The following is a 17,376-nucleotide window of genomic DNA, read 5'->3' as shown; positions in this document are numbered from 1 at the left end:
GAAATCGAAAACATTAGGTGGAGTCGACCTCAGAATAATTTGTCCATTGGACTTTTAAGAGATTTAAATAAATTTGGGCCAGAAAAAAACAGAGGTGTCTATTTGTTGAGGTTCACAGTTACAGACAAAGGTCATGCTATGGACCCTGCTAAAGGGTAGCTAGAAGGAGAAAGCCGTTCAGACATAAACGTCTGGAAGCACTAAGGAAATGGCAAAGAGATCTCAAGACAAAGAAAGACATGATGCGCACAATAGCATTTGGTAGCTAAACGCGTACACGGCACTCAAATGGAAGATAATGGAATGCTTTGATGCCCACCTTCCTTTAAAAACAAAGTCCCCTCCCCTCCCCTCCCCACTCAGTAGGTTTCAATATGGAAACCAGCTGCATGCCATTTGCCATGCACTTCCCATTCATTTCACTCGCTCGCACTCAATTTCTCTATACATTTTAATTTATCAAACGACATTGGTACGATTACTACATAACCTTTTCTTGATTGATTTCAACATTAGAAGAAAAATCACAAACCAATAGTGCAATTTACTCCATTTTTATCACTCTTCAACTATGGCTTGGGTTTTCTTTTGTTTTGGGCAAACTTCCCCAGCCTCCAACACTAAACTGAAGGAAAAAAGGTAAGTCTCATGTTCAATATGTGATGCCCAAATATGCATTTATATAATATAATTTCTACTTCGATTGCTTTATATATTTCTTTTTGATGGATTTACTTTATATATTTTAGTCACAAATTAAGGCAAGTAATTTGTACCTTTCAAAAAAAAAGGCAAGTAATTTGTAAGAGCGAGGATATTCAACCATTAAACTTCGAAAAATTTCAATATGAAGGCTCCTAATCGGAAGCGAGAGAATTATATTTGTGAAATGTGAGAGACCTCTCCTTTTTTTTAATTAATTTAAATGCATGTAATAATATTTAAGTTTCAATATGTAAAAAAAAAAAAAAAGGAAGAAGAGGAAGACGACGCATGACAAGGCGATATATAAATGGCATAAGTCTGTCAAAATGAATAGCATACAAATTAAAGGGTAGAATTTAAATAAATGGACGAGAGTCAACCTTTTGGATGAAGCAAAAGAATTAAAAAGAAGAAGAAGATAAAAGAGTTTTAGGTTGGCATTGGGCAGCCGCCCACGCCTGCACTAAGCCATAAATTAGTTGTAAAAAGATATAATTGGGTGGGCTGTGGAGGAGGTTAACGTCTGCTCTCACTAATACATTTTCCGCAGCATTTTCTTATTATTTAATTAGCAACTACAAGGAGGCACAGCATATCACAAGTTTGGAAAGTGGCGGATGATCGGTTGGAACTGGACCTGGATCATGTATCTTCTCTCTTTACTTCTTAAACACTACTATTGACTAATTTTTAATCTCTGTTTGACAAAAGTAACTTAATTAACCTAAGACTTGTCATTACATGAGTCTTAATGCATGATTAACCTTTCTAAGTTGGATTTCACAATCAGTATAGTGAATTTGTTACGTGTCGCCTTACATGCAAATAGCATGCAATTAACTAAGATTATCTTATTGACTACGATTCTGATTTGGTGGATGAAATGATAGACCACTATCTTCCATTAATTAAAAGAAATAAAAAACAAAAGCTTTGCCAGTTCATATTTGGACCAACTTTATTCAGTTTTTCGCATTTATATATATATATATATATACACGCATTTCCCTTTCCACTCTTGTAGCAAACTAAGTGATCATCTCTCTCGAATTACTTGTTCAATATTAAGCTGTTGAGTTGTCCTTTGAATAATTTGGCAAAGATGGCAATGGCTTATTTAGTAAGTTTGTTTATGGTGATGGAGATGATAGCGATCAGCCGCTTTGGGTTTGGAGTAGATGGTCTCCGCATGGACTACTACATGATGAGTTGCCCATTGGCTGAATTCATTGTGAAGAACACAGTAAATAGAGCTTTGCAAGATGATCCAACTCTAGCAGCAGCCTTGGTTCGAATGCATTTCCATGACTGCTTCATCGAGGTATCTTAATTAGTTTCTCTGTCTCTCTCTCCTTGTCTTCCCTGTTTTTCTTCTTTTCATTAGATTCCCACCTTAATCTGTCGTCTGGTTTTGGTCAATTATTAGGGATGTGATGGGTCGGTTCTCATTGATTCAACAAAGGATAACAAAGCAGAAAAGGACTCCCCAGGGAACTTGAGCTTGCGAGGCTATGAAGTTATTGATGATGCAAAGGAGCAGTTGGAAGAGCAATGCCCTGGCATAGTCTCATGTGCTGATATTGTTGCAATGGCTGCCAGAGATGCAGTTTTCTGGGTAACAAAATGCTTTATAGCCTGCTATATCATTGTTGGTCTTTTTTTCAATTTCATGCATATTAATTGTATATATTATCATATTTGTACTACTCCTATACAATTTAACAGGCTGGGGGTCCAGTGTATGATATACCAAAAGGAAGAAGAGATGGAAGGAGGTCTAAGATAGAAGACACAATCAACCTGCCTTTCCCCTCCTTCAACACCTCACAGCTGATCCAGGCCTTTGGGCGGCGAGGTTTCTCTGCTCAAGAAATGGTTGCCTTATCTGGTAAGCAATCTCCAATAAAATTTTGTGCTATTAATTAAGTGCTTTAGGTTTGGCTTGGTTTTTAGTTAAAAGGGTTCTTTCACAGTTTATACACAGCTAAGCATATGCTTAAATTTACAAGAAATGTTGATATATATATATATATATATATATATATATATATATATATACATATATGAATGGACCATCCTAATCATTGGGTTTCCCTAATTCTTTGAACTGGTCGTAATTAAGACATGAACTGTACCACTATGTTGCTTTCAGCTTGACAAAGTTTAGTATCTAACTTAAATAATCTTCTTGGGGCAGGGGCGCATACGTTAGGAGTGGCAAGGTGCTCATCCTTCAAAAGCAGGCTGAGTAACACAGATCCCACTTTGGATTCGGATTTCGCCAAGATATTGTCACAAACATGCAGCGCCGGCGACAACGCAGTGCAGCGGTTTGACTTCACACCAAACACTTTCGACAATTATTACTTCAACACATTGATCAGGAGAAATGGACTTCTTTTCTCGGATCAACAGTTGTACGCCACACCCAGGACTCGAGCCATTGTCAATGGCTATGCCATGAACCAAGCCATGTTTTTCTTTGATTTCCAGCAGGCGATGGTCAAAATGGGCACCCTCGACGTCAAGGAAGGACCCAACGGAGAAGTTCGAGAGAATTGCCGCAAAATTAACTGAAATTTAGATCCATTCAAACCCTTACAACTTGTTCATCTTCTGTCCAAACTTGTATCAATGGAAACGTCTTTATGATTTATGGTTGCATCATAAAATTAAATAATAACACTCTCTCCTGTCTCTGTATGTACATGTGTTTTGTCCAAAATTGTTAGTCTCTACCTACTATGCAAATTGTTGGTATATATGCTACTAAAACTTAAATGTTGTCTAGATTTTTCTTAATTTTTTTTCTTAAAAACATATATGATTAAGATTTCATATATATAGAATAAGAATTTAATTAATAATAGCAAAGAATATAAAATTAAAAAATAAATAAAATTATTGATATGTTAAGTAGGTTTTAACTACATATACTTGACATTTTCAATACTTTTTTTATTGGAAATATTGGCATGTATATAATTCTTGAGCATCTACGAAATATTTTTTACTTTAATTAATACCTCATTGGTTAATAAAATAATTTATAATTTTGTATACAACAAGTTAATAACATGTATTTTGTAATACAATGAACAATTTCTCACCCAATTAATAACATATATCTTATAATATAGCACAAATATGTTTTTCGGGTAAATGTACATATTATTATAATAAAATGCACATAAAAAAGTCAAAGATGACATTTAATTAAATAAGAAACTTGGTCGGGATTGTAAATTAGGAAAGAGTTTTGATTTCTATCTAGTGTTGACATGATATATTGACTTTATCATAGTTGAAAGTGACATAATATGTTGATGTAATCACTTGATAATCTTATATTTTATTATGACAAGTTCATGTTAACTTTGATTAAAGACAATTAATCAATTTTGAATTATAAAAATTTATTTAATTTAAAATAAAAAATTACTAATTTATTTAAAATTTTATTTAAATAATATAAATATTTTTTTTATTATGTCTAGATTGTCATTATTGTGAAAAGTGTAACCATTCATATAAAAAAGAGGATATTGTGAAAAATGACATTCGTAGTAAGATTACTTCAAATATGATTATCTCTAATTTTAATTGTTTTTAATCAATTTTTGACAAGACTTGACAAGAATACCCTTTAAACCAATTAATCCAAATGAAGGGGCGACTTGGTTTCTTTCTTTCTACTCTCTCTCCATTTAGCTAAAAATTTCAAAATTAAATATTGATTTAGCTATCCCTCTGTCCAGCTCTCCAACGACATCAGGATATATATCTCGCAGTCTAGGTCTCCAATGCCATCGAGGTCTATATCGGCAGCCAACTTTTTCATGATCCCAAAGTGTAGAGATGACATCAAAGTATTTGTTATAGGTTATTGGGTTTGTTTAGGGTTATTCATAGAACGCAAAAGTTGATGGGTAAATTATATGAGTTTGGAAACTTAAATCTGGCTGGGAGTAACGAAATCAATCAGTTTATAGGCGATGCGTGAATATTTGTTAGGCATTGAGTCACTGGATATTAGGAATTGTAACCTGTTTATTTGGCATTAAGTGTCTGAATATTACGTGATTGAATATTTGTTGAGCATTACGTGACTTGTTTATAGGCATTACGTGACTAAATATTTGTTGAGCATTGCGTGACTTATTTGTAGGCATTACGTGATTGAATATTTGTTGAGTATTGTGTGACTTTATGTACCTAATGTTGTAGGTGGTTATCTACTGATTCAGCCCCTTTAATAACAAATTCTGTAAAATTAGAAGAAAAATAGGTTAAAGTTGTTTGCTAAATTATTTAACAAAATAAATTATATAAACTGTAATTTCGTTAAAATTACCATAAAGGATATTGAGTGTCATCTTCAATCACCTAATAAGCTATAATGTAATGCTTGAAGTTTATATATAATTTCAGATGTTAAAATCAAAGAAATCAATAAAGAAACAGAATAATTTTCAGACTTTTATAGTAGCAATAGTATTAGATTTTGGTTGGTCTATCAAGTAATCGGACCATGATGCTTAAATTCAAAAAAAAGAAGAGAAAAGAGGAAATGATGTACGTAACATTAAAATCCTTTTGATTAGTGAAAAAGAGAGAAAACCTTTAAGCTGTTTTTTATTAAGAATTTTTTGAAAAATGATGTTTGACCTGTTTTTTGCTTTTAAGAAGTAGATAAGGTGAAACGCCAGGTCGAACAGGTACTTAATAACCAATTCAGCCCTCATTCATTGCACTTATATGGGTGTAGAAAATGAAGAGTCAACATTTATGCCTATAAATAAAGGGAACCATTAACCATTTGAATTTTTCTATATCGAGGTCTTTGCATTTAACTTATACCTCATCTGCATCAAAGGTCGCTTCTGATGACGCGAGTTGGCAAAGTACCCGACCTGGTGGCATATAATGTGAAACAATGTTGTTAGTGGACTCATCTGCTGATCACGCAAGCCAAAGTTCATTGCTTCTGCCCGATTGTATAATGAGTCCACTAACATCATACTCAAACTCACCAAGTTGATGTGCACTACCATCCAGTGGCCATCGAAATAACACGGTACAAGAATTGAGTCAACCTCATCCCATGGGAAACCCCACGGAGGACTCCCACCCCTCACACACTCAAGCACATGGTTTGGCATTACCGCCTGACTCGCCTCGAATGTCTTATCGGTGGGGGGAGGATTCATTTCTTTGGTCAGCCCCAGCAAAATTACCTGTCAATTACGTTACGCACAATAGTTAGATGCAATTAACTAATACACACCATATACATTTGAATAATTACAACTCATTAACATATACTTATATAGAAACTGGTGTTAACGATGCATATTTTCTGCTTGTAGAGTTATCGATGGTGCTCGCACGCTCGTTTACACAACACACTAATGCATGCGTTGATGTGTTGGCTGTCCAATAACTCAGTCGACATCTCCAATCATCGAAAAAAATCAGGGTCTTCTTGTCCTTCAATGCCCAGAATGTTAACTCTGCATATTTATAATACCTACGTCAAAAGGTATATGAAATAAATACCATAGAACCGTTAACCCTGATATCGTCTACTGTTATCATTTTACTTGGCTTGCTCATTTTTCATGAAGGAGTCATATTTGTCCTTCAAATCATCTTTTGCTTTGCACTGGACTAATAGCGGGTTAATGTATGGGCTTCGAAGGTATTTGCTGGCTAAGCTCACACGTGCATCTTCGGCCTGAGGTCGAGGTGGAGCCTCAAAAGAAAATGTGATCTCACCATGCGGGGGGGCCTCTGGTGGAGTTGGGACAGGAACAGGATGCGAGGAAGTTGCAGTTCGACTACTCGCAAGATGAGGTGCCTCTTCAACCTCAGATGGAGGCGGAGCCTCATGAAAAGGTGTGCGTTGAGAATCCTGGGCTGCCTCTAGTGGAGATGGGATAAGAGCAGGATGATTTTCAATAGGGCTAGCAGGAGGTGAGCTTCGAGTAGATGCAATTGACTGATTGATGCCACCTGTATCGTCAAGATCAACCCCAATACCGTTGCCCTCTTTGTTGTGCACATCATCCTCTTCAGCCATCAATTGACCTTAAACGATTGAAAAAATCAAACACATTAGAACAATGTATATATCATACATGTTATAACTCACGCGATGAAAAATAGAAAAGCTTATACCTCATAACGATCGATCAGTTGACCGACAATTCGATCCTCCAGCCCTTGCATTGATTGCTGGATATGCTGATGCAGTGACTGCATCTGCATCTGCATCGCCGGCTGGATCTCTAATTACATTGCCCGCAGGATCTCCAACTGCATTGCATGCATCTGCATCTGCATATCCGTCTGCAATGACTATAGGTCTTTCTTCCACTATGTTTGCATCTGTTGTAGCTCTCGCTTAATGCTCGTATATTTGTCAAAATGGGCTTGGCCCATTTTTTATCAAATATGGGGTGGGTTGAGCCTAAAAATTTAGGCCTATATTTGAGCCGAGCCTAAATGGGCCAGCCCACCAAATCAATGGGTTGGGGTGGGTTGGGGCAGGCCAACCTTGTGGGCCAAAAAAATAAATAAATTTAATTAATTTAATAATTTTATATATTTAATTATATAAAATTAATAATTTAATTACCAATAATATTATTTATTTTATATATTTTAATGTATTTAACCTATACTTATCAAATTAATAATTTTAATTTATAAATTAAATCATAAAATAATTTTATTATAAAATTATAAAAATAATTTTTTTGAAAAAAATAAAAATGGGCTGACCCAACCCAGCCCATGGGCTAGCAACGGGTGGGCTGGGTTGAGGTTTTCCTGGCCCATATAAAAAAATGGGCTGGCCCGGCCAGGCTCATATTTCTTAACCCATAAGGGCTTGGGCTAGGCTGGGTCGAGCTAGTCTATATTGACAGCTCTAAATGCTCATAGTCATTTGTGGACGCAGCGGCGAGTTACCCGTTTGAGGATGAGGAGGGGCAAAAGCAGAAGTAAAAGGAGAAGTAGCGTGAGGAGTCACAATAGTAGCAGCAAAAGGAGCAGTAGGAGAAGCAGCATGAAGAGTTGCAATAGGAGAATCAGGCACCTCACCAGCACCTGTGGCCTCAACAGCAGCAAACTAGGAATGGATCTCCTAGTTCGTGGTGCGTCTCCTCTTAACGTACTTTTCTCTTTACGGTCCATTATCTTCCTTTGCTAGGGACTGAATTCTGACCGACCCTTCAACTTCCATAATGGAACGTATTGCTACCCCTCGGAGATATTGACGTTAATGTCGACCCAATATGCGGTAAACATCTCGTCCACAGTTGGCTCCAACGTCCTCACTGCGCACAACTGCACTAAAACATACATTGCCATTAGGTATAACCCTTGTTACCCTATGACAATAAAAATAAAATTTAATAAAATAAAAAATTATGGGTTTTTTACTCACTTTGCCCTCTTTTTCCAAACTTGCAATATTAGCATGGAAGCTCGTGGGCCTCTCGTCACAATGCCATTTCAGCATTCTTGGCCAAAGCTGTCCGGACTGGTGCTGCCTTCCAAACAAGCTTATGATTTCAGGAATTGCTTCCAATGCCCAAAACTGCACATTAATTGTGAAACATTTTTTACTCACCTCACAAATTCTTATGCGAAAAGAATAATGATAATGATTAGGGCATGACAGACTACTTGAAATGCCCATATAAATCCATAGAGGTGGTAACGTTTCTTCTCTAGTACACCCATAGTAAGAGGTTCGAAACCCCTCATCAAGTAATCGACCGTCAGACTCCAAACGTAAGTGCCCATGAGAACGCATTCCACTCGTCGATGTTCTCGACTAGCGACAACAACCATGGAACCACTGATTGTCTATAGTCTTGACCGAATAAAACATTGGTTGTGACCAAGACGAGAGCCATCTTCATCGTGTCTTCCTCCTGCTGAAACTACCCTCCCTTGAACGTGTCTAACACATGTTGTATCTTTACCTCGTTCCTCGCTCCCCAATATCGTAGGTGAATTCCTCTAGGGAGGGTTTTGTAGGGATTGACAATAAGGGTCGATAGGGCACCAAACTTCAATCCTGTCATCAGATAGAACTCCCTCTTCGAAAATCAGGCCTTCATTTTCCTTATTGCAAACCATAGCTCACCCTCGATGGCGTCAGGTTCGTTGATTTTACGCAGCATTATGTTATGCATGAGATTGGCACAGAATAAACTCTTCTATGATTCGACGTCCATCATGTGCCCAAAGCATATTCTCCTAAAGTTTTCCAACTCATTTACTTTACACAGCATCTCACGTATCATGCGCAGATGCGACCACTTACAGTGGATGTTGATGCCTGCGTTGAACCCCCACTCATGCCTTGGCACACAAAGCAAAAACTCCACATTATATTGCTTTGTTCCTGTGTTGGCCATCTGCAACATACAGTAGATAACATTCCCATTTTAGTCATGTTAATACCATTATTGTAGATTAACAAAATAATAAAAGGAATTTCTACGAAGTAGCCCTCCTTAGAAGCTCACTAAAAAAATAACCCTCATAATAACTTTAACTGTTTTTAGACAACCCTGAAACAAAATAATTAATGCAATTATCCAGCATGGATTATTAAGAAAATCAACATATACACATTAAAGCATTACAGTTGACCTAAGACAATGTAAAATGAACCCAATGTCGGTCATGCAATGCCATACAGATAAATTTCATGTACTTATGACACTCGTGCAACTTCATACAAAAAGAGTCACGCAATGCCTTATCAAATAGTCACGCAATTACTAACATTAAATCACGCAATGATCTATAAACAAGTCACGCAATGCTAAGAACAACTAATTGAATTACTCACACACTAATTGACGTCATTCTTGAACAATATTCACGTAGTAACCTAGAAACCAATCACGCAGAGACCTATCAATTAGTCACGCAGAAACCTATCAATCAGTCACGCAAAGTTTAACCTTTATGCAATCACGTAAACCTTAAGTGACCCCATGCAAAAATCCAATCACTAAGGTGCCAACCACGTAAGCAAGCTCTTAGTCACACAATATCTAAATCCTCAACCCAATTCCTATCAAAGGGTCATAAAGCATACATATCAACCACTCACGCATGCATAGTGACCTTTCCACCGTAACAACACCAACAATACCACCTTCATGTTTATATTCAACAATTTCAAACAACAAGAACATCAATATGAACAAGCAATAAGTATAGGTTTATGATCAAAAACCTAAGCCCTAAAAATGAAAAATAACCAGTTCTTCATATGGTTCAAAATAAAATAAAAAAAATTATACCTTTCTCCGCGTAATGTCAACTTCCTCTCACTGTTCAATGTGTGAACTACCTATATGCGAATAATAACCACTCCGAAATGCTCCTACCATTGCGAAAATGCTCGAAAGTTGAATTGGAGAGGAATGCTTTTGACAGAATTGCTTCTGAGGAAATATACGTTTTGTCGATGAGAACTGACAAGTTGTGGACCATATTAACATACTTGACCCGTGACCCATTAATAAGTTTCGGATTGAGGGACAGATCTTAATGAATGGGTCGATTTCATTAAAGATAATTTTATTTAAATTTTATTTTTTTTTATTAAAAACAGTTAAAATTATAGAGAAGTCTATTATCAAAAATGCCTTATGCATCGAGCCAATTTAAGAAAAGTACTTTATAAAAAACGTAAGTGGGCATAAGGTAGAGTCCGACATGACAATGAACCTAAAAAAGAGAAGCCCAAGACGGCATTTGACCAAAAGGATAACAAGAGGCCCAGATGACAGCAGAATTGGGCCCAAACGATAAAAGAAGTCAGGACGCAGGAGTATTGTAGCTTTCGAAGTTTTCTTAAAATTAAAGCGACAGATTAAGCAAATATGAAGAAATAAATCGATAACATGAAGTAGAGAGGTAGATCCGATCCAACCCCATCCAACGAGAGAGAAAGATGGAGAAGATGAACCATGCGTTTGAGAAGATGAAAATGCTGGTAGGAATGGAGGGGGATGACGACCAGCAACAGCCTGCATTAGAAGAAGGGAACTCTTTCTCTTTCATGGACGACTTCAATCGCCAGTGCACCTTGACCACCAAGCAGGTTTCTTTCTTTTTTTAATATTGCTTTCTCTTAACTTGCTTCTTCCAACTGAACTCCGGTTAAATTGCTAGCTCTCCTTCCAACTGTTGGAATCTGAATAATTTTCTTCAGACTTAAGATCTGGGTCACTTTTCAATTGGCTTGAAAACATTCAATGTGGATTCCTCTTTTCCCAATACCTGATACTCTGTATAATTGTAGGTGCTTTCGCAACCGGGATCTCATTGTTGCCAATGTTTCATTTTGTTGTTCTATAGTCATAATCAAAATTTGCATTTTCAAAGTTATAATCAAAATCAGCAGCTAGGTTTTGACTATGATCGACTTGACATGCCTTAGCTTTCGCCATTTTTTGTCTTTTACTTCGTTCTGTTTGTGTTTCGTTAACTGTACTTGCAATTCTGTAAGTTAACATTTGCTTGTTGCTTTTGCTACTTGCTTTTTGTTTCGAGAATTCATAAAGGAAAAATGCCTTTGGGCAGCACCAAAAAAGAAAAAAAAACTATTTTTGAAGATTTAATAATTAAAATGTAATTTGCTTTTGGAGAATAAAGTGCATGATGTTTCTCTTTATATAGAATAGTTATGTTAGAGTCGGAGTTGCATTTTATTAATTTCTTCATTTTTAATCAATTACGATTTTGCTTCCTAGCCTCTGCTTTTTTTTCTAGCAACTTTTTAGGATGTAAAAAGCAAATAGCAAAAGTAACAATCAAACAGAATCTAATTATTTAGTAACAATCAGACGGAATCTAATTATTTTAACTAATATCTTTCTTTCTCTCTTGTGTCAGAGGTTTTATGGGTTTGCAATCTGTTTGGTTGCTGGTTTAACTTGTACACTCCTGGTAAGTATTTGTTCTTTTATTGTTTGTTATGTATAGACTATAGTCCTTTTTTATTGGTTTTCAATGCAATGACATAGCCATTCAAATAGATATAACTGCTTAGATGAAACAATTTTTAAATGGCAACTAACTAAACTGAGAACTGATTTATTTCTCCTACTACCGAAATACTTTTAACTTCAAGAAGAGCCTAAAGAGGATATGTGACTGAAAGGGTGGCATTCTTCTGTTTTCATCTAGTATACTTTGTCCGACCACCTTCTCCCCGCTTCTCTTCTTTCCTTTTTTTTCTATTTTTTCTTTCATACAATTGAAATTTAAGTTGATGTGTTAAATATATTAAGCATTGAAACTGTGAACTGCTTCAAATTTGATCTTACATGATTAATGAATGATTTATGGTTGTTTTTATCTACTGAGTATTTGTCTGATCTGTTATTTGTCATTGTTTATCATAGAAGGCTTACTTTTAATAACCCCAAATGCACCAAATGTTGCAAAAATCAATAGCCTAAGCTGCACAAAATAATTTATTTGCTGGTAGTTTCTTTAAAGAACTTCCCCTAATGTATAATTGTTACCTACCATTGAGGTTTTAGACTACAATGATTATGGTGCTACCTTTTCTTTAAACTAATGTATCGGACTTTTGTCCTGGAAAATTACCATTTTCCATAGTAATTAATTTTTCTTGAAGCAAAAAATGTGTGGAGTAATGTACTGGGTGAGATAAAGATATGGTGATATGAAGCTTAAAAAATTCCTTAATGATAGTTCCATTGACCTACTAAAATTTTTTACTATTCTGCGATTTGGTTGATACTGAGTAATATTGATCACACTCTTCAAAGTTCAGATTCAATGAGGTGATTTGGTTGTTTTAATTCCTCACAATATATTCATGTTTCGAAACTTTCTCTGAGAATTATGAGTTCTTTTCTGTGGAAACTTGCTCATTCGCTTGACAAATTGAGATATGTGAAATAAGAAATATGTTCACTGTTTACAACTGCTTCAAAATTATCATGACAAATTTAAAATTTCTTACCTTGCATACTTTTCAGTCTTCACAATATAAGTGTTTGCTATCGGTTAATTTGTTTTAAGTTGCATTTATTATTGATGTGTACATTCCTTTCATGAGAAGTTTGGAAGTTTAGTATCCTAGCTTGCATTGTTGAGGTAGCATCCCTAAAATATTATTTTCTTGTGAAAGTGTAAAAAAGTCACATTACAGTTATCATCATGGTGATTGGTATCATTTCTTTTGTGTTGCCAAAAAAATTTGGAAGTTCAGTTCTGAACACTTTTCTGGTGATGGGGCAGTGGTTTAAATTTTTTTTGTAGTGATATTGCTTCATTTTGCTTCATTGAATTTAGTGCTATTGAATATAATCTGATTTCCCTTTCTCTTGCTTATCTCACAGTCAATCCTTGTTTTCTTCCATCCAATCAAGTTCGGAATCACATTTACATTTGGCAATTTGCTTTCACTTGGAAGGTTTGTATCTAAATTTATTTATTTATTTGTCAGGCTTCTAATTTGTTGGTTAAACTATAACATGTGTGATTATGCATTTACATGTGTCTGCAGGCGCACATAGTCACCTGTTCTCATGGTTTAGTTGTTTGTATGCTTTGTTCGTGCATGGTATAGGTTTTGGTGGCTTGTTTAAATTATTTAAGTGTGCATGCGATTTCCTCCACCTCTCATTGACACACTGTTTAGCTGGAGGGAAGGAGAAGCTGGAACAAAGGGGTACTTGCAAACTGTGAAATTCAATAGCTGATCATAGAGCATCGGGGAGGATGGGAAAGAGTCCGGGTTGAGTGTGTTCTTTTAATTTTCCTTCCATAGAGGGAGTAGATTTTTTGGTGTGATGCATGGTATGTTTCCATTCTTCAAAACATGTTAGGGAAATGAGTTTTTCCCTCCCTAGTTTCCTCCCATCCACTTTCCTTCATTCCTTTTTTACTATTCTACGTAACGTATTACTACCCAAAATAAATAGTTATTGGTCTTTTATTTCTTTTTTGAGTAAAGGATGTTAAATCCTTAGCAAAGTTACAAGGGGCTCATGTTCTACTTCTTGATCATGAGGTTCATGTATGTAATGAAGTTTTGCTGGTTCAATGCTAGGCAAAATTACTTTAAAAATTTAGTCACCTTTGCTCCTTAAAATTGAATGTAGTCTGTTTATTACTTACTTTTGTTAATTTTCTTTTTATTTCACTCATTGGTTTTTGCTTTATGGAAAAGTCCATACTTTTATTTATGAACCTTTGTTTTTCATTCCTTCCTATGAAGCATGAACATCCATCACCCCTAGGCGTATTAGGGTCATGGTTGTCATGGATATGGAATATCACTACATGGCAGGTGTGGCAAAGTAAAAATGAAAGATCTTGTCGCAGAGGCATGGATACTGGAGTGGACATGGGATTCAAAATTGAAAAGAGATTTAAAGGGGATAGCACTGCTACTGATGAAGCAATGACATGAGCAGTCCCTACAGGAGATAGAGATAAGAGAGATGAGAAAGATATGATATTCAAGAAGAGGAAGAGGAAGAAAGAAAGATAGGAGTGAGCTGACTTGGTTGTTGAGGTGATGACTAATGTCATTTGCCTTTGTTGATTCTGATTTATCATGTTGCCTGAAGCTAGTGAAGAAGATACAAAGGAAGTTGCTTGATGGTGGTGACTGGGTTAGGAAGAAAAAGCATGACCTGTGAGAAAAAGATGCCTATATTGATGTAGGTCTAAAATTTGGGGTGTGTCAAGCTTGTGACTTTTTTTAAGCCATATTGGTCCAGATTTTTTTCGGCCAGGAGATTGGGCCAGCTTGCTTTCTGGTTTTAGCTTCTTTTAAACCCAAATTTGAAGGCTACTTAAACTATTTAAAAATTATTTATAGGATAATAAAATAACCTTAGTAGCTTTTATGACTCTTTCTGCATTTATGTCTGTATGAAAATATATATTTTTGTTATTATATCTTACCATGTCCATATAATAGTTTGTTCCAGAATTTTGTGTTGTCATGTTTGTGTCCTCTGATCTTCTCTCCTCCTCTTGCTGGAAAGGGAAGGGAGTTGGGAGAGACAACCTTTGCCGCTCTAACTTTTAATATGTGGATTACGAACTTTTTACAGACTGCTGGTTTCTTTGTTGCCTGTTTATGCCTCTTCTTTGTGTTATGTAGTCCCTCGTCAAAGTAGCTCCATTTCTTTCCATTTATAATTTTTCTTTGTGGCTATTGTGTTTATTTCAGATGCTAAGTTGGAGTCTTTTGTATGGCAGCACCGCATTCCTCATTGGCCCTAAAAGGCAGGTGTCAATGATGCTTGATCCTGTTCGGATATATGCAACGGCCATATATCTTGCAAGCATGATTATTGCTCTGTTTTGTGCTTTCTATGTAAGTCAGTATTAGCCTTGTGTCTTTTATTTTTATCATCCTGCCCCCCTTTTTCTTTTTTTAAACTTTCAGTAATTTAAGATGTGACAGGTTACGTGATAACCTTAACTCTCCCATCTTATTGGGCAGGTTCATAACAAGCTATTGACACTTTTGGCCATCATTTTAGAATTTGGTGCACTGATTTGGTATGTAAAAACATTCAAATTCAATATGTGTTGCTTCTATTTAATTTTACCATATCACAAAGGAGTTATGGTTCTCCAAAGAGCCAAACAATTATGTTCTGTCCTGTACATCATTTGAGACAAATATGGTTTAAGCAACATATACCACTACTAAAAGAATGCCAATGACCAAAGATTGGAAGAGCATGATGTTCCATAAAATTTTTGGTGTGAAAATTCTTGGATGTATAGATGCATTGGCCCTTGCCTAGTTTGGTGGAACTCCTGGTTGAGGAGTCATTCATCATGCTGCCAAGAATTATATCTTTGTTTTCATTAAAGTCTGAATCTTAATGTTTTTCCTTTTTTTTTATTTCCTTGATATATAGGTATAGCTTGAGCTACATCCCTTTTGCGAGGTCCATGGTCTCAAAGATCATGTTAGCATGTTTCGACACTGAATTTTAGGCTGATTTGCAAGATGATCTTAGATGAATCTACCTGCATACCACAAAGAAGGGAGGCTTAGTCCAGAGAAGGTGTATCACTCCATAAAACTGAAGCATGAGATGTCTATGTATGAATACTGATCTCAAGTACAAATTTTCCTTGCAAACTTCCTTCTGTTGTTAATTTTCTTAGATATAACGAGATACTGCCCTGTTCACTGATAAGAGTGCTCTGGTTGAACAAGGTTTATGAGTTTGTTATAAATGTAATTAGGCTATTTAGTGTGATGCAGATTTCTCTCTCTCTCTCTCTCTAACGAAGGATGAGGCTTTCAAAATCTTCAGATTTAAATATTGAGGGTTAATTAAACAAACAAGAACAAATTTTAAAGTTGTATCGGAAAATCGTGCGCAATGCAAACATTTCCAAACATAGCGAAGTATCGTATGGTTCAAGCAAGTTGTGCAATTTTTTATATCATCACGAGGCTAATTTTGTTCTCCAACGAGACTTCACTAGCTCCTAACTGGAAATTGCATATCACTAAAATTAGTTGACTCATGGACGATATGGTTGTTACTAGCAGCAACAATACGCTCCATAAATCTGGATCTCAATGTAACTTGAAAGATAATAAATCCCGAACTGCCCTGATCTCTGTTGGATGCCATGGAATCGGAGCTCTACCATTCCTTAATCTCTAACTTTAACCTGACAACCACTGACCAGGGAACAGTTGCGCATGATATTCCTTATTGCTCAAAGAGTTACAGTGAGCAACTAATGGGATTCAATTGAATCCTGAATCACTCCCAACTGTAAAAAGATTTATATGATATTTAATAGGCTGGTGGCTTTGTTTCCTCTGGAGAATACACGTCCTTGCACTATCCACAAGCAGAAGCATTTGCTTCTGCTTTGGTACAACTACAACAACCTTTCATATCTTGGCATATATACCGACTGAATTTAAAAATGTACAAGTGAATAAAATAAGTTGACATTTGTTAATCTTTTTATATTGTTTCTTTCGGCAGGATGGGCATACATGAATCACACCATTAAGCTAAAAAATCGAGATTAGCTGTCCATTTTTATTTTTATGGTGAAGGACTTATTGGTTTGCTGGGTGTGTTATCTTGCAATATAAGGCTTGTGGAAGCATCAATTAGTGCCTAGGCTTATCATAATTACACCCTTAATCACACTTAACTTGCTATTCAAATCGGGCATCCTATGCTTTACCTCCGCCAAGGTAGCCAAGTTTGGTCAAACCAAATCCAGATTCCAAACAGAATATAATGAATCAAAATCAGTTAAATCTTGGATTGGTGACCCTTTTGCCATTCACAAGGCCGAAGGATTTCACAATTTCAGAACCCAGCAAAACGAGGATCGATTTGTTGCATTAGAAGCAAAAACTAGTTTTTATTTTTCTTTAAAGAAAAGGGAAAAGCTCCATTTATTTATCATTTATCAACCGCTATCGTGAGGAAAAACACAAAAAAGGCCTCGAATCAAATTGTAAAAGAACAAAAAAATAAAAAAAAAATAAAAGAGAATGAGATCATCAGAGACTTAAATACGAGGAATCATGGAGCGAATCGATCATGTTGTTGGTCTCTCAGACTCATCATTTGATCC

The 17,376-nt window shown here is 35.9% G+C and overlaps 2 protein-coding genes and 1 non-coding gene across 3 annotated transcripts; 2 read left to right on the top strand and 1 right to left on the bottom strand.

Annotated features, from left to right (window-relative positions):
• Positions 1–1,710: 1,710 nt before the first annotated feature.
• LOC18612010 (Peroxidase superfamily protein) lies at positions 1,711–3,408 on the top strand. Its single transcript, XM_018128808.2, has 4 exons — positions 1,711–2,026; positions 2,132–2,320; positions 2,431–2,593; positions 2,903–3,408. Exons 1-4 carry the CDS (start codon positions 1,808–1,810, stop codon positions 3,280–3,282), a joined length of 951 nt encoding a protein of 316 aa, XP_017984297.2. The 5' UTR covers positions 1,711–1,807; the 3' UTR covers positions 3,283–3,408.
• A 7,184-nt stretch (positions 3,409–10,592) lies between these two features.
• LOC18612009 (Got1/Sft2-like vescicle transport protein family) lies at positions 10,593–15,820 on the top strand. Its single transcript, XM_007048566.3, has 6 exons — positions 10,593–10,846; positions 11,641–11,694; positions 13,122–13,195; positions 14,998–15,115; positions 15,245–15,303; positions 15,672–15,820. Exons 1-6 carry the CDS (start codon positions 10,697–10,699, stop codon positions 15,748–15,750), a joined length of 534 nt encoding a protein of 177 aa, XP_007048628.2. The 5' UTR covers positions 10,593–10,696; the 3' UTR covers positions 15,751–15,820.
• Positions 15,821–17,297: 1,477 nt separating this feature from the next.
• LOC148764507 (small nucleolar RNA Z199) lies at positions 17,298–17,376 on the bottom strand. The gene has a single exon (XR_016024322.1). It is a non-coding gene; the product is annotated as a small nucleolar RNA Z199 (small nucleolar RNA).

Source organism: Theobroma cacao, chromosome 1 (genome assembly GCF_053813885.1).
Source record: "Theobroma cacao isolate CCN51 chromosome 1, ASM5381388v1, whole genome shotgun sequence".
Taxonomy (NCBI): Eukaryota; Viridiplantae; Streptophyta; class Magnoliopsida; order Malvales; family Malvaceae; genus Theobroma; species Theobroma cacao.
This window is presented reverse-complemented; position numbering and strand designations above follow the sequence as displayed.